This window comes from Dasypus novemcinctus, chromosome 23, assembly GCF_030445035.2.
Source record: "Dasypus novemcinctus isolate mDasNov1 chromosome 23, mDasNov1.1.hap2, whole genome shotgun sequence".
Lineage (NCBI taxonomy): Eukaryota > Metazoa > Chordata > Mammalia > Cingulata > Dasypodidae > Dasypus > Dasypus novemcinctus.
The window spans coordinates 13,630,740-13,656,531 of NC_080695.1; the positions used below are offsets into that span (position 1 = coordinate 13,630,740).

Sequence of the window (25,792 nt, forward strand, 5' to 3'; positions counted from 1 at the left end):
GTTTGAAACAGAAAACTCCCGAGTCTGGCCAGCCGTCAATAAACCATTTTTCCTTCTCAAAATCATTCCTGAGTCCTGGCCTCTCTAATACACAAATAACTGAACCTCTCTCAACTGCTACAACAAGTACACAGAGGAAAGAGAAGCAAGACGCGGGAAGAGAGGAATCCTGAGCCCAGGAAGAAGCAAGCCCTGGGAAGAAAAGAACCAGAAGTCAGCTCCAGGAAAAGAGGATCCCTGAGCACAGGAAGAAGCAAGCCCTGGGAAGAAAGGAACCTTGAACCCAGAAAGAAGCAAGACCCTGGAAGGGAGGAACCCAGGAAGCCTGAACCCTGGCAGCCACTGGCAGCCGTCTTGCTCCAACACGTGGAAATAGACTTTGGTGAGGAAGTAGCTTATGCCTTATGGCCTGGTATCTGTAAGCTCCTACCCCCAATAAATACCCTTTATAAAAACCAACGGATTTCTGGTATTTTGCATCAGCACCCCTTTGACTTAGTAATACACCAAGGAACCCCAAAGACTGCCAACTGGCCAGAGGATACCAACCCCTGGAGGAAGGTAGCCTTCCAGCCTCTGAAACTACGAGCCAATAAAATGGGCCACCTTACTAAATTCTTACCATTCTTTTTCTGTCGATTTCCTAAAACAGTGCTGTCCAAAACACAGCCACTAACCACCTTATTTAAATTATTTCAATATTTTAATTTAAATTATTTAAAATTAAATAAAATTACAAATTTAATTTCTCAATCACACTAGCTACAATCCAAGGGCTCCACAGCCACATGTGGCATGGCAGAGAACATTCCTGAAAGTTCCATCAGACAGCGTCGCTGTCTAGCTCTTCCAGTAGATCATCTTTTCTGTAAATACTCATGGTCTGTTTGTCAATGTTTACACCACATTTATTTTCTTGACTTATTGAATAAGTAAGGACTTTCAGAATAATGCTGAATGGCAGCAAGTCTTTTTCTCATCTCTAGGGCAGGCTTTGCCAGAGGATTTCAATGGAATGAGTCCCACAAAGGGTTTGACCAGAGACCCCTTTTCTCATGAAGGGCTGAGGAATCCATATTCTAAATTCACCACTTAGAATGATGTGGGCTGTGGGTGGGAGGCTCTTTGTCTCTTTGGAGATAACCTTAACCTAAGCTGTCTGTCCTGACTTGTGGGTTTGGGATGGTGAGAGGCTGCAGCCCTGCCCTTGGTAACCATGGCAACGACTCCAGTCCCAGGAAACAGTTTATCAATGCAAACTCTATAAACTTTAAATATTCAGGGAAAATGCAAACCAAATGTGCTAAAAGCTTATCGAGAATGTACGAAGTCCATGCTAAAAGCTTACCTAGGATGTGGAAGATATATGCTAATTCAAGCCTATTGAGAACTGAAACAAAAGGACCATTTGGCCTTTCCTCTGTATAAAAGGAACTCAAAAATCTTGTTCGCGGCTCAGGTTTGAAACAGAAAGCTCCCAAGTCCAGCAGGCCGTCAATAAACCATTTTTCCTTCTCAAAATCACTCCTGAGTCCTGGCCTTTCTATATGCAAATAATTGAACCGCTCACAAATTCTACATTTTTGGGGGCTCTCCCGGGATTGCAAATGAAGGCCAGAGATGGTAGCATTTTGCTGCCCCTTCCAAATCCCCGAGGAAGCCGGGAGGACTCGGGTGAACCCCAAATCTGGGTGCCCCTGGATTAAATTTAATCCAGAAAAGACGTGGGCTCCACCAGAATCTTCCCAACAAAAATCGAGAGCAATGGAAGGTCTGAAGAGAAAGATTCTGGGAACGAAAAAGAACTCTGAACATGGAAGAAGGTAAGACTCCCCAGTCTGAGCACAGTCTGGAGAATCCTAGCTTTAATTGCTAGGGAGGGAGGCTGATCACCTCCCGAGAGAACCCTAGTAGCCCCAGCAAACTGAGGGGAAGCCGTTCTCTCTAGGTCTAGAAAAAGGAGAAAAAACAGGAAAAAGCCTGGTGTTTTGGGTTTGTCTAACTGCACATTAGAATCTGGTACTGGTCTTATATCCACTGAACGAGTGCAGGCTTGATTATAATAGAAAGGGATGTTATAGATTCAAGTCCTAACATCCTGGAAATTGGTCTGGATTTTAAAAAACTTAGTTACAGGAAAATGGATTGGCTTTTCTAGTGAAGCTTGGTCCGGGTGTAAAGTTAAACAGTAAAAAAGGTCTGGCTGGAATCTTTTGTTATGATGCTGAATTGTGAATGAATTGTCTTTATACAAGATGTTAGTGTTAAGTGTTCTCTCTAAAGTTTGTGATGGCTGTGGGGGCAGCTATGCTAAAAAGAAACATATATATAGAACTTCTGGGTCAGATTAGTGACCTTTGTGCTTCTGTCTATGTCAGCTCAATGCTGGTGTTGGAGTTGTGTGGTTATGTAAAGTGGTGGAATTTAGTTGAGCTGGAACCCTCCCTTGCCATTGGCAAGGGGGTGAATTGATTATGGGGCAAAACTGCAGAATCTGTATGTTTGCACATGCTCTGCTGCCTCATCTCTGGTCTGCCCCTTTGCCAGGGCTTGGAGGCTGTCTTTGTCTGCACAAAGCACCCGGGGTTTGTTGGGGCTGCCCCAGTCAGGGTGGCTGGGTCCCTGGGAGGGGTGCCGAATTTGAATAAGTTCTGTCTGCCCATTTTGGCAGAAAGCTGGAAAGGGGGGAGCGGCTTGCCCCTTTCCAGCGAGTCCACACCTTCTATTCATAAGCCACATTCCTATTTGATTGTTGTGCACCCGACTGCCTGGAAGGGGGAAGGTGAAGGGGATAAAAAGCAGAATCAAAATAAATGCAGTAAAGTTCCCTCCCTAGGGTGTCAAGGCCAAAATACATTTGCACTCTGCCCAGGTTCTTTACTTTTCCAAATCTCTCTCTCTGTAAGACTGTAGAAATACTTTGAAATGTTTTAGAACTATAAACTTGTCTAAAGAAAGGAGGCTACTGCTTGAAACAATAGACCTCTAATCACTTGATAGCCTTTTCAGTGGTCTGGCTGGGAACTTCAGGGTTGTGAGACTACAGAGGGAAAAGAAAAAAAAGGAATGAAATGCCACTTTGAAATCTATGTTTGGCTTTTGTCAGTTGCTGGTGCCTAAGAATTCACGGTAAAAAGGTAAAAACGTAGTTTAAAATGAATCTTTAAATGCCAATACTCTCTTGCTGATTAATTAAATGCATAACTTGCAGATGAGAATTTGTTCCATTACTAAGAAAAGGCAGCACTTCACAGAATTGTTACTAATAAAATTCTTGTAGCTTAATTAATAAAAGTATCCAACTCACCTTAAGGTTAAAACTTAATGAAAACTGTAACTAAGAGTTAAGATCATTTACAGATGCATTTATATTATAAAACAGCAGAAAAATAGTAACTGAAATTATAACTGAGTGAATTTAGCCTGAAACTATTATTGTAAGTGTAAATTCTAAACTAACCTTTCCTTCGTTTATGGTTACTCCAAGCCTAACCTCACCCCTTGCCTTTGCCTATGGTTATTTCATAATAGCTTCTGCCCCTACAGTCCAGAGAAGAGCAGGGACATCCCTGTCTCCTGTCCTACTGGTATTAGTAACCCTGCTTTCTCTCATGAATCCAAGTGTAAACTAAATTGCTGCCTGGTGGAATTCTTAGCCCTTAGAGTTAAATGACCACTGGAGTTTTATTATCTCCAAGGACTGGGGGGAATAAAGTAAGTCTCCTGCTTTAACTGTCAGTGTTCCTAAGAGTGGCAATTCATGAGAGAAACTAGTCTGTCTCCCTGAGACTTCAAATAGCCTCAGTAAATATACATAGAATTAATCTTGTTGCCTATCCAAACTTCTGCTAAATTCAAGGTTAAATATAAAGTTCTGAAACAAAAAAGAATTGTCTTAAAACATTGGGAACATTTTAGTTACAATCCATTAGTTAAGAAACAAAATTCTTGTGTAAAACTGCATGGTCATAGTGTAAAACTGCACAGTCATAGTGCAAATTAAGAAAAGTTTCAGGAGTCTTTGAAATGTTTTGCAGTCACACTTATTTTGTAAAAAAATGGAAGTTTTAAGTAACTAAAGTTACGTTTTTATGTCAAACTATTCATGTCTGCCTATTTGCTCAAATTATTGAGGTTAAATATGCAGTTATATAAGTAACATATATTTCTGGACCCCAAATTAAGCTAAACGGTATAAAGTAATGCAAATTATAAGTAACATCTATGCATTGTGTTTCTGTGTCTTAACTCTATTTGTGTCTGCCCATTTGCTCAGTGTATATCTTCATACATCAGGATGATAATATCAAATTAACAAGTGAAAATTCCTAAAAGAGCTCTATTCAAATTATTAAAAATTAAATATGCAGTTATATGTGAATAAATATTCCTGGAGCCCAAATTAGACTAAGCAGGATGAAAAGGTCATATAGAAATCTAATTATAGGAACTATTGGGAAAGGGCCTCCTCTTTGCAAGAGCTTTGAGGGCAGGACTAGGTGTGCCAGATTAAACTTATCTACTACACTGGGAAATTAAGAATCAGTTTGCCCTGTAATTTCCCAGTTTAAACCTTTTGTCAGCCATGACATAAAGGTAATTAGTGGCTCTGTTGACAAATTTCAGTAAGTAAAGTCCATAAAAACTATGGAGAGATCTTTCCTGGATTATGATTAAACAAATTAGGTAATTGTGTAACATGTTTTGAAACCTGGTAGTCAGTATGCTTTTAAAAATTATGCATTTTCATAACTTAAACAAAGAAAAGCCATTTTTAGCTTCCTGTAAAGAAAAAAAGAGAACATTCCTTGCATAAACTATAATGGTTTCAATTTTATTTAGCTTGAGTGTAATCTCCCATTGTTTATAAATTACCCATAACTAAATTAACATTATATGTACAAAATCTTTAGAGTAATAAAAATTGTAAGTTCACGTTAACGAAATTAAGCTAAAGAAGAAAGATTGTAGATATGCTCTCTTAAATAAATAAAGTAAATTTCTTTGGTTAGTAATTGTAATTTAATGAGATTATTTAAACGTAAGGTAACTAGTCAATGTGGTTGTAGTCAATTATAAAGAGTTTGTAAAACATCTTCCAAACTGAAAATATTTAAATAGTTCTAGTTCTAGAAGTCATTGTTAACTAAAAACTTGGATTGGTATTGGTTGCAAAGAATAACTTCATGGTAATAAAACCTGAAGGCCACCGCAAGGTACATATTTAAGTAAAAGGTAGTAAAAAGTTATCTTGATTCTATTGGGAATCTTCTGTTTTCATTTTAACAATGAAAAATAGTTTTTTCCCTCTATTACTAAAGTAAATACCTACTATTATCTTAATAGTAAAATTGTATAAGTAAACACTCATTTGATATATGATGTGTTGCGTTGTTTAAAATATATATAAAAACAAAGAATAAACTTTAACATTGTCAAACTCTTCCGTGCATTCAAACCAGGCCTCTCCATGTGAGTTACTGGCTAGGCTGGTCACTGACCCCTCAATTAGAAATATTTGCTATATCAGCTCTGGTTCTGCTCCTGAAATTGATGGAAACTACGTTGCAGTTTCAAGCTCCTGCAGCAGCCAATGATGACTCAGTACAGCCAGGTGTACAATGGATATCGCCTCCAGAATGGCACTGCTCCATAGTGCCAGAGAGCACTATGCACCAGGCTGGTAGAATACTGGAAACTCTCTAGAATCAACGATGCTGCGACTTGCTCACTGTGTGAAGAACATGCTAAGTGGAGCCATGATACCAGGATACTGTAAGTAAAACTTAAACACAATTGGCATTATGGCCTGCTCCCATGGAGAGAGAACATGTAAAGTATTACAAACCTGAAAGTTAAAACTATTAATTGCAACTCAGAATCCTTATGCATTAAGTAGTACATTAATTAATATTAAAGTACTGTACTTTTATACTGTACTAAGTATATGCCTAATAATTATAACATTATCTTTTCTATTTTGGATCAGGTACAAAAGTATATTAGACATGTTAAATTCCTGGTAACTTTATTTTCTAAATAATTAATAAAAATGTCTATAAAATAAGGCAACGGTCTTAGCCAGGCTCAGCCAACTTACTATTCTAGTGTACTCTACTGTGTAGCAAAAATGAGGCTTGCTTGCTAATAATGGGTCACCTATTAAACAGTCAAAATTACCAGAAATTGTACTATTAAAACCAAAATGTAAAAAACTTTATTCTGTAGTTCTGATCCACTCCCACAGCTAAAAACTAAGAAAATTTGCAACTTGGTACACTAATCCTGAATGAAACCAACTGCCCAAAGGGTGCTAGTTCACTAGAAGCATCTAACAGAGCACATGAGTGCCAATCATTAAACAGCCTGAAATGTGTCTTCAGAACAAAGCTAAGTATCTATTGCAATTTCTCTCTGAAAATAACTTTAAAAAATATATATATATACTGTTCCCACCAGCTTTTAAAAAGGGGTGCTATCTTTATAAGCACCTAACCTTGTCTACCTCTGTAATCCAATGTCCTCTTTTAAAAACAGGTATTCCAAAATTTTAATTAAGTTTGTTTCTTTCAGAATGAACATCTTATAACCATATGAAAACTTCATCCAGCTTCATACAGAATGCCAGATCCAACTTCCTCCAGTTAAAATAAGAGTTTTACACCTTGTTAGGCAATGACTACAGCCCATGGCCAGCAGGAAGTAGTTACAGAAAAGAGATCATCTCCCTTCAGTACCCCTTTAAGAGTAAAGGTGTAAACTCTTTAAGGGTAAAACAAAATTAATAGATGGATCTGGAGCCTGACTGGAAATCCAAGTGAGCGCTGGTGGCCCCAGGATGACTGCAGGGGTCCCCACCCCAGGATTCTGCTGTCCAGAATGAAAACTTCTAAACTTCTAAAAACAAAGTCCTGGATGCTACACTAAAAACTGATAAGTAAAGTAATCAATCAAAACAACAGACAGCCACCCACCTCATAGCTCCAACAATAATTATGCCAAAGCTTAGCAAGTTAAGCTTCGGCATAAGGGGGGGAAATGATGTGGGCTGTGGGTGGGAGGCTCTTTGTCTCTTTGGAGATAACCTTAACCTAAGCTGTCTGTCCTGACTTGTGGGTGTGGGATGATGAGAGGCTGCAGCCCTGCCCTTGGTAACCATGGCAACGACTCCAGTCCCAGGAAACAATTTATCAATGCGAACTCTATAAACTTTAAATATTCAGGGAAAACGCAAACCAAATGTGCTAAAAGCTTATCTAGAATGTATGAAGTCCATGCTAAAAGCTTACCTAGGATGTGGAAGATATATGCTAATTCAAGCCTATTGAGAACTGAAACAAAAGGACCATTTGGCCTTTCCTCTGTATAAAAGGAACTCAAAAATCTTGTCCGGGGCTCGGGTTTGAAACTGAAAGCTCCCTTGGGTCCGGCCGGCCGTCAATAAACCATTTTTCCTTCTCAAAATCATTCCTGAGTCCTGGCCTTTCTGTACGCAAATAATTGAACTTCTCACAAATTCTACAACAAGAATAATAAGTATAATAATAATGTTGGTCGTTAGTTTCAGAAATTTCTCTTCCTAGTTACTGAGATAACATTAAATGTCCATTTCTGCTCATTCTAACACCCGACATCTAAAGAGATGATTGTATGATCTTTGTCCTTTAACTTATTAAAATGATAAATTAAAATAATAGAGTTCTTAATAGTATTAAGAAGTTTTGGTATTCCAAGACAATCCTGGTTTCTGTGCTTCTCAAACCGGGTTATGCAAAGGCTATGGGGGCAAATCTAATGCATCTTCTCAAATTGGGTTATGCAAAGATCGTGGGGGCAAATCTAATGCATCTTCCAACATTATTTTTAAATTAAAAGAAACACAGAATGGGGAGTTAATGTTTAATGGGCAGAGAGTTTCTGCTTGGGGTGATGGAAAAGTTTTGGTAATGGATGGCAGGTAGGGTAGCACCACATGGTGAGTGTGATTAGCACCACCGAATTGTACACTTGGAAGTGGTTAAAAATGGGGAAAAATTTTTAAAGGAAGAAACACAGATACTTTATGGAATAGTGAACAAAATATGCATCTGTTTTCAATATAAAACATGCAACTCAAAAGGACCTGTTACTGGCGGGCTAGACCTCTCAAGAGCCCTGGGGATTATTCTCTCTCCCTCTGAATATAAAAGTAGTTTGGATTTGTAATTAGTAGCACTAACATATGGGTATGATAGTGGTTTGCTTTTTGTTGTTTTTTCCTTTTTTTGGCATAATGAAAATGTTCTAATATTAATTGAAGTGATGAAGGCACAACTCTGTGATTATACCAAATACCATGGACCATACATGTTAGATAAACTGGTCTATAAACAAATAAAATATAGGGTGGGTTGGGGGAAAAATACACCAAATGTAAGATATGGCTTATAGTTAGTAGTAATAGTTTGAGGATGCTCTTTCATAATTTGTAACAGATGTTTCACAGCAATGCAAGGTGTTGGTGGTGGGGTGATGTGTGGGGGCCCTGTGTGATGTTACGCATGTTTGTCTTGTAAGTTCACAGCTTTCACTCTACACTTATAGTTTATGCATGTTCATGTATGAATGACATATTTCAATTTTTAAAAATTTTAAATGAAAAAAAGTATGAGTTGGTGACAATTTTAAACATGCACAACTCTTGGTGGCCACGGTGTATTATTATTTTAATGAAGTGTTGTTTTAAATTGGCTCTTTCATCCAAAATCGTTGCCATCTGAGGCTTAAGTGAAAATGGCATGTAGTTTTCTTTTTTGAGCTGGTTAGGCTAATTTTGTAGAAGAAATTGAGAAACTTTCTATTCCATAGCATGAGAGTTTACTGGATTTTTGAAAGTATGAAAGAACTTGCCAGTAAAACCATCTCGTTCTGGCCCCCTTTTTAGAGAGAATTCTTTTGGAACATTTTCTACTTCGCGAATCAACTTTCTATTTTCTTAGCAAATCCAATTCCATGACACCCACAAATATATCAGTATGGAGTTTTTGGGTTTTTTTTTTTAAGTTTATTTTATGTATTTATTTCTCCCCCTGCCCCCCAATGTTGTTTGTGCTCACTGTCTGCTCTCTGTGTCTGTTAGTTTTGTGCTTGTCTTCTTTTTGGAGGCACCAGGAACCTAACCTGGGAACTCCCATGTGGGAAGGAGGCACCCATTGGCTTAAGCCACATCTGCTTCCTGCTTGTTGTGTCTTTTATTGTTTCCTCATTGTGTCATCTTGTTGTGCCAGCCCATTGCATCAACTCACTGTTTTGTTCGTCCTCTTTAGGAGGTGCTCGGAACTGAACCCAGGACCTCCCATGACGTAGGGCGGTACCCAACTGCTTGAGCTGCAACCACTTCCTTCATCATGGATTTTTGAACTGTTCAAAGTATCATCTTATTTTAAAAATCTTATCTATGTACCTGTAGTTATACCACTTTCTCATTCTTGATAGAGGTTTTTAAACATTTTAAAGCAACTTTATTGAGGTACAAACTGATGGTATTTTTTACTGTATATGTAAATATGTATTTTCTCATTTAAAAAAATTAAATACCAGCTTGAGGTTTTTCCACTTAATTTCTCTTGCAAAAAAAAAAAAAAGCCAGGTTTTCAATTTATCAATTCTGTTTTTCTACTTCCCAATCCATTTTTGTATATACTAATACCTTATTTTTCTGATGTGTATTTTTTTAATTTATTGAGTATTTATTTTCATTCTTTCTTATTTAGTAACTAAAGCCCTTAAAACTATGATTTTAACTGTAGTTATGACTCTGGAATTGTCTGGAAGTTTGGATATACAATGTCCTCATACCATTATTTTCTCAATATTACGTAATCTCAGTGTAAAGTTACCTTTTGACCCAAAACTATTTTAGAATCATGTTTTAAAATATCAAATTGGTTAGGTTTTTGTAAAAAATGTTAATGGTTTTCTGATCTGTTCTGTAATTAGTAAATGGAACCTGTACATTATTTAGAGGATTTTCTGACATTTTGAGTTCTAGAATGCAATTTTTTTGCTTTTGTAAATACCCCCATGCAATAGTTTGTTTTTAGGCCCAAGGTTCTATTATTTATTTAACCCACTTAAAAATACCAAAGACAAAATGTAAAATATGAAGATCTTCTATGATATTCTGGGGATTTTTCCCCCATTTTCTGGAAAACTTCTTTGTAACAGGACCTTCTTTTTATATTTTGATACTCCGATATTCCATTAAGAAAGGTTTAGGTCTGTGAGATGATTGCTGTACATTTACCTTTTACATCTAAAAGAACCCTGTTTTGTTTTTAACACTTTTCATCTCAAATTCAACTTTCCTGGTGTAGTATTGTGACTGTTGCTTTATTTTTATTTTCTTTATATTCTGTACTGATCAGCAGCTATATTTGCATATTCATGCGTGTATGTATATACATACATATATATTTGTTCACCTTTCCCATTGGGCATTTTTAAAACAAGACATAAATCCCAATCTAAAGCAGCCAGTGACTGCTTTTGCTATCAGCTTTACTATTTTGTCTGGGTCCCCAAACCTATTTTGTAAAATAAGAAGTCTGAGAATCACACTGGGCTTTCCGCTCATTCTATATGAAGAAATAAAAGACACAAAAGGGCAGCCCCAGAAAGAAAAAAATAAACTTGAACTTTCACTTCACATCACAAGGAAAGTGTTCCTATTAGTAAGGTAACTGTCTTAACTAGGGGCTGTTTTAATAAAGAGCAAAAGAAATAGGTTCAAATGAAAAGCAGAAGCCCCCCAGGTAGTAACCGCAGACCTTGCCCAACCCAGGATTACAAACTACAGCCCCCGGGGTCAAAGCCAGCCCACTGTGTGCTTCTGTAAATGAAGTTTTATCAAAATACTGCCAGGCTCTTGCCTTGGGCGACATTCACACTGCCACGGCTGAGTGGAGTCTTTGTGACTGAGACCCTGTGCCCAGGGCTGAAGCGATTCACCGCCCAGCCTTTACAGCATTTGCGGACCCTGGGCTCGCACAGGCAACAGGTCCGGGAGGGATTTCCTGGCATCTATTCCTGGGGAGGCAAGAGGGCCTGGTGGTTGGAGCCCGCAGGCCTTGTTCTGAAGGTCAATTCCACCCTGACCCCTGGAGTAAAATGTGATTATTCCCATTTTCCCAAAGAGGATAACAATACCTAAACCTCTCACCTGCACCACCTTACCTGGAGCCTGGGTGTAACAGCAACCCCCCATCAGGCTGACGGAAAGCCTCGCAGCCCACACATGCAAAACCAGGTAGAGCGCGTGCTCTCTGCTGTCAGGGGGTGGGGGATTTCCAAAAAGAGCAAGCATCTCTCCTTCAAGAAGGTGCGTGCTGGCCCGGCCAGCTTGTCTGGATTCCTTCCAGCTCCAGTCTATATTTTTCCACCTTCCAAATCTTGGAATTCTTTAGGACTGAGCATTCCTCAGCCTTGCAGAGCACACCAGACGCCTGGCACCTGCAGCCCCGTTTTCCAAGGTCGTGTGTAACCCCTCACGTGCACCACTGCTCCCCACCGCGGGGGGAGACACGGCTCAGCAAGAGGGCCTGTTGGCGGGCAGCCTGGGGGGACCCAAGCAGAGTGCGGGGTCTCTCCTGAGCTTCGCAGTAGGCAGTGCCGGCTCACACAAGCTCAGCGGAGGGGGGCTGTCTGCAGGTTGCCTGGGCTCAGGACCAGACCCCTAATTCTAGACCTGCCTCCTGAAGCCTGGCCTGCTGGGAGGAGGGGTCAAGAGCAATGAAGCCAGAGCCCCTGAGTTCTCCCCAACATCTGCCGCTGGCTGGCTGGGTGCCCAGGAAGGTGGTGGAAAATCACACCCATCTTGACCTTCCTTCAAGGGCTGCTTTGGGTGCCAGTGCCCTCCTCCACCAGGCTGCAGGCGCCTCGAAGGCAGGGCCGGTGAGTCGTTCACCGTGGGCCCCAAGCACCCTGAGCCTGGCACCACGCAGGCGCTTGAGGAACGTCTGGCACAAGAGAGAGTGAGTGGGTGAAGATGGACAACCACAGGGGACACGGCAACACGCAAGCGACCACCAGGCTGCCAGCCACGGGCCCGGCTTGGGAGCATCCAGGGGGTACAGGCATACCCATCTCCGAAGTCCCAGCTGTAGAGGAATGAGGCCGACTTGAAGAAGTTGCTTGGGTCGTGGAGAAGGAAGGAGACTTTCAGGATGGTCTTGGTGAGATAGGAGCTGGGCCAGGGCAAGGAGCTGTTTTGGGTGACGACGAGGTTGCCGACGAGGAACTCTGGGAGAGAAGGGGGAGGGTGAGAGCTCAGAAACGTGGGGTGGGCAGAGCCTGGGGGCGACCTCACAGCCTCCCCCCACCCCAGCCTTCTGGATGGTCAGAGCTGGGCGGGGGTCCCCACGGGAACACAGAGTTGTCATCCCTGCTGCCTGGACGAGGACGGACAGTCACCACCTGGGCCACCTGCAGAGCTTCCCTCCTGCACCCCGTTCACCAGGACCTCGAACTTTCCGGGACAAAAGATGCCCAAGACCAAAACGCGGAAAGTAAGGCATGCTCAACAAAGGTCCTATGGAAAATACTGAAAAGCAGAATAAAAAGGAAAAGAAATTGCCCAGCACTCAAACACAATCATTGTCGACATTATGAAGTACTGCAAAGTAGGTGTTTCATACATAGATGAAACATGGCATTGGTTTCACAGATTTGTGCTTTGCATTTTAAAAACATTTACAAGCATGAGTATCTCCCCATGACTTTTCCAACTCTTTGTAAGGTCATGGTTAATGGTTGTATACATTATTTCAACGTACTTAACTGGTCCCCTTATGGTTGTGCACTGAGTTGATTTATCTTTTGTGTGTGTGTGTTATTATAAACTCCACTGCAGTGAACAACTTGCACATAAAGGATTGCCCAAATGGAGGTTTATTTCTTGAAGATAAATTCTCTATTTGAGGGCAGGGACCTCTCGGAACAAATATGAAAGGATGATGGGGCCAAAGTCTAAAGAAGTTTATAACTACTAATACCCATTGACCAACTGCTCTCCCAAAGGCTGTGTTAAGTCATTCCCTCAGTGGCAATCTGTGCTCAAGCATCCCCTGCCAGCAGTGGGTCTGACTGCAATTTTCTGATCCTCTCTTAATTCTGGCAACAGAGGAGGACTCCCGGGCCGGAGGCGCACTGGCCGCCAGCGCGGTTGGATGTTTTCCTCTGCGCCAAGGGTTTGCAGAGACATTTGCAAACGGGAAGGGCCCTCACCTGTGACGGGCAGGATGACGAAGCTCCGGGCCACGGGCTGGCACATCCAGCAGTCGGTGGCCGTGACCCAGACGGAGACGGGGAAGTCCCCCGGCATGTGCCCGACCACGTGGATGGTGGAGCTCCACGCCTTCTCCTTCTTCCCGGTGAGCACCAGCGGCGAGTGGATCCAGTGGAAGTGGTAGAGGCCCGCGTCGGCAGGCACGGTCAGGCTGCCGTTGTCCTTGGCCACGAGGCCGGCCGAGACGGTCACCTCTGCCCCCGTGGTGGCAGGGCCATCGGTGATGAGGCGGAGCTCGTACAGGCCTAGGGGCCCAGAAACAAAGGCTGTGTGTGGGGAAAAGAGTTTAGATTGCATTTGAACCTCGTATGACCTGTTCCTTACTGTAAACGTTACACCTGTTCTATTGTAGCTCTTGCAGTTGTTAGATGTTGCAGTTGTCCCCTATTGTTGTAGATGATGTTGCAGTTCAGATAGGAAACAGCTGCTCGGGTAGTTTCCAATAAGTAAGAGGTGGAAACTAAGGTCAAGGCTCTCAGTGTCAGAAGCTGTGAGTCCCGATTCCAGCTTTATCTCCTCTCGTGTGTCTTTCTGTCTGTCCCTTTATTTTGTAAGTTTTATTTTGCCTTCCCTTCAAGCCAACCTATTGTGAGCTGACTGCAGCAACTGGCACCCAAAGTGAGGCACAAAAGGAAAAAGGCTCGCAGCAACTGCTGCCTAACTTGGGGCCCAAAGGGAAGAAGGCTTGCAGCAACTGGTGACATGGACAGGGACCCAAAGGGAAGAAGGATCGCCTCAAGGGAAACTGAAGCTGGTGTAACGGCACAGAGCCCCGAGTGGTTTGGAAAGCCTTCAGAGTCCTCAAGAGTTTGCTTGTTTTTCCCCAGGAGATGGAAAATGTCTTGTGTGGGTACCGGCTCATCAGATAAAGCCATACCATGAACGCCAAGAGACAACAAAAGTTCCTGTGGAACCCAAAACCTCCGGTCGTGCAGGTGGAGAGATGGACGCTGGAAACTGCATGGCTGGGTCTCATTCTGAAGACTAGCATGGCTTTACATCCAAGTATCTAAACTACAGAACTAGTTCAAGTATGACATCATAAAGCAAGTATGGCTTGGGGACAGAGATTAAGAAAGAAATTGAGAGGAAGGAGGGAAGCTGGAAAAGAAATGTTGAATTATAAAAGGAAGCAATGAAGAAATTCTAGATTAATAGATTTGGAACTGCTTTTGTGTTTTCTCAATGTCAATGTGTGTTGTAATTGTTTCAGTGTGTATGAAAAAGAAAAAGATAGAAGGAAAAAGGAATAAAAAAGGAAAAAAGAGAAAAGGAAAAGAAAGGAAGGGAAAAAGAGAAAAGGAAGAAAGGAAAAAGAAGGGAAGAAAAAAAGAGAAAAGGAAGGAAAAAGAAAGGAAGGAAAGGAGAAAAGGAAGGAAAAAGAGAAAAGGAAGAAAGAAAAGGAAGAAAGAAAAGGAAGAAAGAAAAAAGGAAGGAAAAAAGAGAAAAGGAAGAAAGGAAGGAAAAAAGAAAAGGAAGAAAGAAAAAAAGGAAGAAAAAAGAGAAAAGGAAGAAAGAAAAAAGGAAGAAAGAAAAAGGAAGAGAGGAAGGAAGGAAGAGAGAGGAGGGAAAGAGAAAGGACCGGGAGAGCAAGAGGAAGGAAAGAGAAAGGATGGAAAAGAGTGAGCGAGGAAAAGAGCGATCGAGGGAAAGAGGAAGGATGGAAAAGAGCAAGCGAAGGAAAGAGAAAGGATGGAAAAGAGAAAGGACGGAAAAGAGCAAGCGAGGGAAAGAGAAAGGACGGAAAAGAGCGAGCGAGGAAAAGAGAAAGGACGGAAACAAGCGAGGGAAGGAGAAAGGACGGAAAAAGGAAGAGAGAAAGAATTGTCAGTGTATATTTTGATACCTCTGGATAGTGATATAATTTGAAAGGTTCTGAAAGAGCTGTATTCAAATGGCCAAAAGATTAAATAAGCACTTATATTATTACCTAAGTTTAAAATGTTAATGAGATTTCTATAGTTGTAAGTTTTGATTAATAGAACTACTATAAGTTTCTTCATAAAAAATAATTCTTGGGAAGCTGACTTGGCCCAGTGGTTAGGGCGTCCGTCTACCACATGGGAGGTCCACGGTTCAAACCCCAGGCCTCCTTGACCCGTGTGCAGCTGGCCCATGCGCAGTGCTGATGAGCGCAAGGAGTGCCCTGCCATGCAGGGGTGTCCCCCGCGTAGGGGAGCCCCACGCACAAGCCGTGGGCCCCATAAGGAGAGCCGCCCAGCGTGAAAGAAAGTGCAGCCTGCCCAGGAATGGCACCGCACACACAGAGAGCTGACACGACAAGATGACACAACAGAAAGAAACACAGATTCCCGTGCCGCTGACACCAACAGAAGCAGACAAAGAAGAAGACAGAGCAAATAGACACAGAGAACAGACAACTGGGGCAGGGGGGAGACAGGGAGAGAAATAAATACATAAATCTTTAAAAAATAATAATTCTTGCTTAAATTGAATAATTTATTTTTCTTCATAGGATAATGAAAGAGGTAAAAGTTAAGCGAATATTGAAAAAGGTAAAAGGTTTGTGGGAATGCTAACTGAAATTTAATACGATGTATTTTATCCTAAAATAAAGTGGTTAGTTTTATAAAATCAGAAATGGAGATATGCGGGACAGAACTAGTATGCATATAGCAAGTTGTAAAAGTATTGTGGTAGCATTCAGTGAGATAAAGTGTTGTGTAAAAGTAAAACAAGCCTGAATGAATTAAAAAAAGTGCAAAAACTGTGTGAAAAGGTCAACAATGGACTTCTGCAGTTCTTCAAGGCTTTCTGCCTGGCCTGATGGCAATGAATCTGGTTGCATAGAAGAAACCTGTGGCAGTGGCCCTACTAAAAAACATCAGACAATGGTATATTTTAAGGGCCTGGAATAGGCAAACAATTGGGACAAGCTGTAAGGTCCCTGCTACTCTATCAAGTTATTAAATGTTGTTTGGTTGGGTAAGACAAAACTATACTCTCTGCTGTAATTGATAAAGTACAATGTTTTCTCATGTTAATAGAATTTGTAATATTGTTAGAATACTAAAAATCTTTTATCCCAGACTGAGATGTGTTAATTAAGAAAGGTTCTTCATGGGAGTAGGAGAACCTCCAGCAGGCTGCTTAAAAAAAAAAAAAAAAAGGAGGGGGGGTGGATACTGACTTAGCCTGGGAATTGGATGTGGCCCCAGGTCCAGTGAAGATGCACTATACAAACTGGGGAAAATGAGATCATTTTTTTAAAAATATTTATTATTATTATTATTTTTTAATTACATTAAAAAAATATATATGAGGTCCCATTCAACCCCACCGCCCCCGCCCCCCACTCCCCCCACAGCAACACTCTCTCCCATCATCGTGATACATCCATTGCACCTGGTAAGTTCATCTCTGAGCATCACTGCACCCCATAGTCAATGGTCTACATCATAGCCCAGACTCTCTCACGTTCCATCCAGTGGGCCCTGGGGGGATCTACAGTGTCCCGTAATTGTCCGTGAAGCACTATCCAGGACAACTCCACGTCCTGAAAACGCCTCCACATCTCATCTCTTCCTCCCGTTCCCCACACCCAGCAGCCCCCATGGCTACCGTTCCCACACCCATTCCACATTTTCTCTGTGGACATTGGATTGGTTGTGTCCATTGCACATCTATGTCAAGTGAGGGCTTAGATTCCACATGGGTACTGGATGCACTCTTCCCGCTTCTAGTTGTAGACACTCTAGGCTCCATGTTGTGGTGGTTGACCTTCTTCAACTCCATGTTAGCTGAGTGGAGTAAGTCCAATAAGTCAAAGTGTAGGAGCTGAAGTCTGTTGAGGCTCTGGGCCTGGGTGTCATATTATCAGTCCAGAGATTCAAATCCCCTACATATATCTTAAACCCAGCACCAACTACAATTCCAATAAAGTAGCATGCAAGTCTTGTGAAAAGAGATCCCCTCTGAGTCCATTTCCATCACGCAGAAACACCAGCTCCAAAGAAGGGCCATCTGTCATGGCAGTGAACCCCTTCTGCCATGACCGTAGAACCCGTGGGTCTCTTTATCCCTCAAAAGAACCAATACCTGGGGTTGTATCTACCTTATCTGTCTCTTAGACTCTGTTCAGTTGTACATAGGGGTATTCCTTCTGACAACCTCCAGACTCTTTTTTAGAGACTCACAGCCTTATAATCTCATTTCTCCTTTCCATTTCCCCCTTACATTAGGTCAAACCACTTCCCGAAGTCATGTTATTATATGTAGATAGGTATATTCTGCTGTTCCGCATTGAATCTTTAATTCAAGGTCATTTTCTAGTTGCTTCTTCAGCTGGTATGTGGTAGTGATCCCTCGGTGCCAGGGAGGCTCATCCCCGGGTGTCGTGTCCCACACTGGGGGGAATGCATCACATCTACACGCTGAGTTTGGCTGTGAGAGTGGCCACATTTGAGTAACATGAAGGCTGTCAGGAGGAAACCCCCAGGCACAATGCTACTCTAGGCCTTGTTCTTATTGCAGGTGCATAGACTCAAAAGTGTAGCCATTAGTATCAAGAGCCCACTGTTGGGCCCTCCTTCCTTCCTGGTTCTTGCCGTTGCACCTGGAGGATTGCCGCTGCTCTCCCAGGGCCCACAACAGTGACCCCCCGGCCAGGAGCCCAGTACCCCCCCAGCTGTTGTTTTTAATTGTTTCCACTATGAGTATATGTAGACATTACCATATACCCTGGGCATATGCCCTGTATAACTCCCTGTCAACCATATATATCCTGTCAATAACATCCCATATCAGTATTCCTCCGCTGCCATTGTTGAACCACTCTGTGATCCAAAACTTCCCGTAAAGTGAATCCCAACATAATGTCAGCTTCAGAAGAGTCTTAGATCACCAAAATTCATATATACAATATACAGTATTTTCCCCAGATCCACCATAAAACCTTTTCCCTTCCACAGCAATAATCTTTTAACTTATTCATATCATATTTCCTGAAACTGATGTACAGATTCCGAAACTATAGTTTTCAAACAAGGTAACATTTGTGCTTACTATGTGGTCCATACTTTAGGTTGTACAGTTTTCTAAATTTTTTAGTTATCCTATGTTTTGTCTTATGGTTTTCATTATTAGTCTGTCGTCCCCTATATGTTTTTGGTGTAATATTAGCTGTTTTATATTCATCCTCGTGTACTCTCACATAACTCCTCTTTTGCCCGAGATCATTTTTGATCGAGTACGGGCCTATATAGCCTTGCTGGTTGGGAAAAGTAAGCCCGTGAGAAATGAAAGCCTATTCATTAAATGTCTGCTAGTTGGAAGTCTTATTGTTTGTTGTTTTATAATCTACGGTAGTTATGGATTATGTATAAAATGCTTGAATACTAATCAGAACTTTAATAATGTAACATTGTGTACTTAAGTGATCTCATGAACTATAAATGTACCTTGTTGAATGTATACATAAATCTCTTGTTTTAAGTTTGAACAATCCTGAGACCGAATGTATTGAGAAAAAATTTAATTAGTATTGTTAAACCTAAAAGTGAATATATCATGCAGGAAGCTTTGTTAGTCAGTGAACCAATGCCTTATGGGTCAGCACTTTCAAGATTCTGGTTGGCTGCTGGTACATGACTTCCTAGCCATAAGTTAGATGTTGCAAAGCATTGGAAAAGCACTTTATCTAGCAGAACACTTATTGGGATATATCTAGTTTTTGTGTGACCCCCATGCGCAAAAACAAAAAGGGGGAAATGTGGGGAAAAGAGTTTGGATTGCATTTGAACTTTGTATGACCTGTTCCTTATTGTAAATGTTACACCTGTTCTATTGTAGATGTTGCAGTTGTCCCCTATTATTGTAGATGATGTTGCAGTTCAGATAGCAAACAGCTGCTCGGGGAATTTCCAATAAATAAGAGGTGGAAACTAGGGTGGAGGTCTCACCTCCAGAAGCTGTGACTCCCCTGCTCCCAGCTTTATCTCCTCTCTTGTGTGTCTCTCTCTGTTCCTTTATTTTGTTAAGTTCTGTGTTGCCTTCCCTTCCAGCCAACCTATTGTGAGCTGACTGCAGCAGCTGTGTTCCGGAGGGGGCCAGGGAGCCCACCGCCACCCTCTGGGCTGGCTTCTAGGATTCTAGTCCCAGCCCGGCTGACACCAGATCACACCTTCTTTACGGTGTCCCCCAATCGTATTCCAACTGGACCTTACAGGGCACACGTAGGGCACGGGCCAGGCCTGGCCAGGCCCCTATGAGCCAAGAAATGACAGCAAGTGAGCAGCACTGGAGGGGCTGCTCCGGCCGTGCCTGTTGAGAATTTCCCATTACTCTTTTGGATTGGGTTTTGCATGTGCGGCAGAGTTCACGTTTGAAACACACAGCTGGGTGAGTGTGGACCCCGTGACAGCCCCAACACCTCAACTACGGCGGGACAAGCCACGGAGGAGGAGGTTCAGACCCTGGCTGCCCCCTCTGAGACCAGCCCCCTTCTCCTTTGGGTCCATGTCTAAATCCATGAAGCGAGTTCTAGATCCACAACAACGCCCGGCGGGGAGCTGCCGGCCACGTCTAGGAGATTTAGGTTTCCAATGAAATGAAACACAATTTAAGATCCAGTTTCTCAGTCACCCTAACAAGGCACATTTCAAGCCCCCTGAGCCAGGGGGGCTCGTGGAGATCCTACTGGGTGGCCCAGAGGCCAGCGAAGAGGCCTTTTAAGCCACATTCCCATCACCACCACCACACTGAAGTGAGAATAATTGTAGGCAATCTGCAAGAAGTGTGAAGGAAATTTTAAGGTATATTAGTAAAAATAAAACTTCATTTTATTTATAAAGATTTATAAAGATGGATTTAAGTTAGTGGCTACGTAGGGCTGGGGAAGGACGGAGGAATTGAGAGGTGATTGCTAAGGGGTGTGAAGTTTTCCTTTATGGCGCAATGTAATTGTTCTATAATTTTTGTGATGATGAATGTATGACATTATACTAAAAGCCATTGATGGTACACTTTGGATAGACTGTATGGTATATGGATATATTTCAAAACTGTAAAAATAACTATTCTTACCATACTTGGTGGGCATTTCCTACTACACACTATTTAAAATTACATAAGATTCTATATCCCATTGTTGGTTGTTTTCACTTTTTTTTTTTCCTCTCCCCTCCCCCCCCCCCCACTCCGGTTGTCTGTTCTCTGTGTCTATTTGCTGCGTCTTCTTTGCTTCTGTTGTTGTCGGCGGCATGGGAATCTGTGTTTCTTTTTGTTGCTTCATCTTCTGTCAGCTCTGTGTGTGTGTGGCACCATTCCTGGGCAGGCTGCACTTTCTTTCGCACTGGGCAGCTCTCCTTACGGGGCGCACTCCTTGCGTGTGGGGTCCCCTACGTGGCGGACACCCCTGCGTGGCAGGGCACTCCTTGCGCGCATCAGCACTGCGCATGGGCCAGCTCCACCCGGGTCAAGGAGGCCGGGGGTTTGAACCGTGGACCTCCCGTGTGGTAGACGGACACCCTAACCACTGGCCAAGTCCACCACCCTGTTTTCACTTTTATATCATAGGTATTTCCCTAATGTCATCCTTGTCAACTCTTTTAGACAGCTGCATAATATTTTATCATACAAACAAGGTAAGATTTTAAAAATAAAGTTGGTTTCTATCATAAAGGGTATACATACTCATTAAGAACCTTAGAAATGTCCCATTATCCTACCTCCCAAAGACAGCGGCCGCCATCCCAGCACTGTCCTTGTTTTCTCTGTGGCACAAAGAGGTTTTTATTGAGTCATAATCATACTCTGTACACAGTTTTGTTCCCCCAGGACAACATACTGAAAGCACGTCTCTGGTCTTGCTAACATCATGCTCAGTCTCTGCACCATAACACCCCAAGCAAGTACACAGCCCTTCACCGAGGCTGGAAAGAGCCTGAGGGGGTTGTGGCGGGCAGCGCTCCTCCTGGCATTTGGCTCTGCCCTCGTGGGATCTCTGGAGGGCGCGAGGTCAGGGAGCATTTGGGGGAAGCAGGGAAGAGAGACCCAGGCAGGCTGCCTGCCTCGCTCGCTTCACCCCACCTTCCCTGCCAAACTCATCCTCTCTGCAGACGGCACCCAGAATCTAGACTTGACCCTGAAGCTCTAGACCCGCACCGGGCACGACAGCAGCTACTGACCAGGTGCAACCAAGTTCAGATTAAACATTAACTAAAAATAGAAATTCCAATCCTCCATCGCACTAGCCACATTTCAAAGGTTTAACAGCTACCTGTGGTTACGCTTGGGCAGCGCTGGTCCAGGCCCTCTGGATTCCCGCCTCAAACCCACAACCCTTCTCCCGTCCCCCCCGCCCCCAATTAAGGTTAGAGGACCCAGCTGCCCCAAGAATCAACCCTCAGACACCCACTAGGATGGTATAATCAAGCAAACGGAAAATAAGGACTGGCAAGGATGCGGAGAAGTGGGAACGCTCGCCCACTGCCAGTGAGAATGCACAACGGTGCAGCCGCTGCGGGAAACTCAAAAAGTTAAACACAGAACGGCCCTGTGCCCCCAGCAATCCCATCTGCCGGGATATGCCCCCAAGAATTGAAAGCAAGGACTCCAACAGATATTCGCACACCAATGTTCATAGAGGCATCGGCCATAATTGCCAAAATGTGGACGCAACCCAAGTGTCCCTCAACCAATGATGGACACACAAAATGTGGTCTATATACATCATGGAATAGTATTCAGCTGTAAAAAGGGAATGAAGTTCAGATACATGTGACAACCCGGGTGAGCCTTAAAGACCTCACGCTGCATGAGATGGACACAAAAGGACAAATATTGCACAATTCCACTTACATGAAATATCTAGAACAGGCAGATCCAAAGAGACAAGAAGGCAGCTTAGAGGTTACCAAGGGGTGGGGGACGGGGGGGATGGGGAGCCAATACTCAATGGGCGCAGAGTTTCAGTTTAGGGCGATGAAAAAGTTCTGTAAATAGGTAATGGTGATGGCTGCACGACATTACGAATGGAATTAATGCCACTGAATTGTACACTTAAAAATGGCTCACCTTATGTCAGGTACGTAGCACCACGATAAAATTAAAAAGAAAAAAAGACTCGGTCCCCTCGCCCGCACTCTTCCAACTGCTCCCCTCCGGGGATGCACCCCCCTTCCATCACGACTAGCGCTGCTTCTAGCCGCCTCTGTCCCAGCCTAGCTATCCCCGTGCCCGGCCCCCAGCCTCCAGTCCTGTCCCATTCTCAGCCATCCCCGACAGAGCTTCCCACCTGGTAAACCTGATCCTGGACCATTCTCGGGGTGGAGGCCGATTCACACCTTAGCACACCTGTGCCGTGCCATGCTGCTGGCAGCTCCCCCACATGCTCTGGCCTGTCTAGCCTCAGGGCCTTTGCACATGCCATCCCCACCCCCAGGCAGCCTTGGCCCCTTCTCCACACCTATTTGTTCATGGATAAAACCTCTTCCCAGGTCTGCCCTGCACTCCAGCTCTGCCAGTGCTCTCCTAACAGCCTGAGCCTCCCTGTATCACTGCTCCATCTCCCCCACTGGATGGAGTTCCTCAGGGGCGGCAGCTCTCCTTCTGCCCTGTGCCTCTTCAACGTAGGTGTCCAGTGCTGCGTGGCACCTGGAGAGGGGGTGTGGCCAAGGGCAGTGCCCCGAGGGCTCCCTCAGCTAATGCTGACACCTCCTTCTCCATGCCAGTGCCCTCAGGTGCTGCGGGCCACGCCTCCTGCCCTCGGGGAGCTCACAAGAGACCTGCTGTCCTTCCAGCTGTGTCCCAATAGCCTTGTGACAATGTTGCCTGCCCCACAGGGGACACAGCCTTTCACTGGCGTCACCCACTTCCTTTTCCTTCAGGGCCATCTCTTGGATGACAGTCGAGATGCTAAGGGCTGGTCACTTCTGAGAAAAGGCTTGTGTGGAAAAAGGGATAAGCCGGGTCTGAACTCCAGGAAGGGTCATAGCTGGAAGTCCAGGCACTGGGGAGACACTCCTCCCAGCAAATACCGCATGCCCTTGACACAGACTGGCAGGGGCTAACGCTGCTGCCTGGAGTCCGTGGGTTCTCCCCCCGCCCCACCCCTGGGCTGGGAGGCAGCACTTAGCCAGGCTAGCAGGGGGACTGGCTGCCAGGTGGCCTTGCTCCAGAGGCACACTCCACCCCTACCCCCAGGCGAGGCGCGGGGGCTGGAGCGGGGGCTGGCAGGTAGAGCCACTCGGCCGCATGCTAACGGCCACGCAGCGTCTGCAGCAAGATGGGCACGTGTCAGCACGACGCAGATGCGTTGCCAGGGCAATGGAATCAGGACAGCGGCTAGGGCGGGGGTGGAGAGGGGCCGTGGCTGCTGCCGTCCTTGGCTGTGGCGGTCCTTGCAGCAGACACAGGCCCTGCTCACGGGCTCCCCTGGCCCCCACCCGCACCCCAGTCACAAGGAGGCTCCAAGATGACTCTTTCTGAAGCTGATTTTTCCCAAGCAGGTATTTTGCACAGCCCCTGGGTGATACGCCCCTCTTCCCTGGGGCTCACGAGAGTGTCCAGGGCTGAAATGGATGGTGAGGGCTTTTCCAAATGAGGCTGAAGGGCCCAGGCCCAGGAGACACGGCTCTGCAGAGCCCTAGCCTCGAAGGCAGTCATGGCAAGGGTTGACAGGGTGCGTCCCCAAGGCCAGAAAGAGAGCTCCACAGGGGCCCCCAGGGACCCAGGGCTGAAGGGACCCAACCAAAACGCAAAGGAGCAGCCACTCACCCAACCCAGCCCACCCAACAGGCCCCCACGGCTTCCACCTGGAACGCAGACACTGTCCAGGAACATTCTGGAAAGTGGCTTCATCAGCCCCTTTCGCACTGAGTATGCTGACAGCCCAAAACACTTCCCAGGATACCTCAGAAGTCTGGATGACACGGCCTGGAATTCACCGTCCGGTGTGTGGAGTCCTAACTTCCAGCCCCGAGGGGGGGAAGCACCCCACGCTGGCTGACCCAGCCTCGGGAAGGCGAGAGCCTTTCCTCCTGTGGCTGAGGGAGGAGGGGTGCTCCCCAGCCCCATTCCCAGTTACTGGAATTTTATGGGTACAAGAGCCCTGCATGGGGTAGCCTGGGAACCACACACGACTTCCAAAGAATTAATTTGCTTTTCCTTTTTGGTGGTTGTAATTTAGGATCCATTGACAATTTCTGGACACAGGAAAACCTAATGGACAGGAGACCCAATTTCTGTGTGAATTTTCAGCAGGGGAACAAGACCCTCTTTTGGGGATCACAGCTTTGCTTGGCAGGCCGGCATCTGCTCTCTTCCCTCTCTACACTCTCTATGGGGAAGGGACGGTGGTGGCAAGCACTGGATATTGACCCCCCACTGCTGCCCACGTCCCACCTGTTCCCCTGACAACTCTACAGTCCGGGTGCTTTTATGGTTCCCAAATGTGGCAAAGAGGGAGGCCCTGGTCTTATGGGCGGGGGCGGGCACAGTCCAAAAGGTCCCAGTAAAACCTGGCAGCTCAGGGTCCATTTTGGAAACCAAAGAGAAAATGGAAGACAAAAACCCATCCTCCTGGAGCCACCGGAAACAGGGGGACAACCTCTCCAGCGAGGGCGACGTCTTAAGGCCAAAACGCGGCTCGGCGGGCCCCCTGTCCGCGCTCCCGGGATGCCCCCGGCCCCGGCCCGGAATCGCCCTCCAGCACCCCCCGGGCACCTGGACGGATGGGCAGGCCACCCCGCGCGGTTCCCAGGACACGGCCGACCCGGGGAGGCGGCAGGCCCCGGCGGGCGCGGGGAGCCTCCGCAAAGGCCTGGCGACCCCTGGGGAGAAGGGCGAAGGGAGAGGGGAGAGGGGAGAGAGCCCGCCTGCCCCCGCCGTCCTCCCCGTCGCCGCGCGCCGCAGAGGGCCCCCGGGAGGAGGTGGTGCGCCCAGGCCAGCCCGCCCGCCCGGCCCCGCGGCCCCCGGCGGCGGCGAGGGAGGGCCGGGGGGCGGCCTGCCCGCGCCTTACCTGCGGCCGCGGGGGCCGGGGCGAGGGGCAGCAGGCAGGCGAGCCGCAGGAGGCGGCCGAGGCGCCGCGCGACGGTCGCGGCCATGGCGGCGCGGGGAGGGGGCGCGCAGAGCCAGGCGGCGCGGGGCTGCGGCGGAGGTGCGGGCACTGCGCGCGCGCCGGCCCCCGCCCGGGGATGCGGAGCCGCTGCGCGCCGCCGCCGCCCGCCGCCGACCCCGGCCCACGTCAGCCGCGCCGCGCCCCCTCCCCGCGCCGCCGCCTCCCGCGCGCCCGCGCCCCGTTTCCCCGTCCCGCGCCCCGTTTCCCGGTCCCGCGCCCCGCCAGCGATCCGCTGCCCCCTCTCCGCCCGAGCACGCCCGAGTCTCTGTCACTCAGCGTCCCCAGAGGCGCGTGCCGGTCCCCGGGGGCTCCTGCCCTGAGCCTTCTTCCTTCTTGGCGGCCCCGAGAGGCCGCGATTCGGGCAGGAGCCCTTGGGCCGCCGTGTGCCA

At 45.6% G+C, this 25,792-nt stretch overlaps 1 protein-coding gene across 7 annotated transcripts in view; it reads right to left on the reverse strand.

Annotated features, from left to right (window-relative positions):
* Positions 1-25,483, reverse strand: part of TMEM130 (transmembrane protein 130) — a 44,414-nt gene extending 18,931 nt beyond the window's left edge. Inside the window, exons 1-4 of one of the 7 annotated variants that reach the window (XM_071211145.1) lie at positions 25,305-25,405; positions 21,013-21,057; positions 13,264-13,569; positions 12,120-12,279 (exon numbers count right to left, since the gene is read on the reverse strand). In XM_071211145.1, coding sequence (XP_071067246.1) covers positions 12,120-12,279; positions 13,264-13,569; positions 21,013-21,057; positions 25,305-25,389 — 596 coding nt within the window. In that variant the 5' untranslated portion in view covers positions 25,390-25,405. Of the gene's footprint in view, positions 1-12,119; positions 12,280-13,263; positions 13,591-21,012; positions 21,058-25,304 lie in introns of all 7 variants that reach the window. The other 6 variants (XM_071211146.1, XM_058285799.2, XM_058285796.2 and 3 more) reach the window with 6 other exon arrangements.
* Positions 25,484-25,792: the final 309 nt, after the last annotated feature.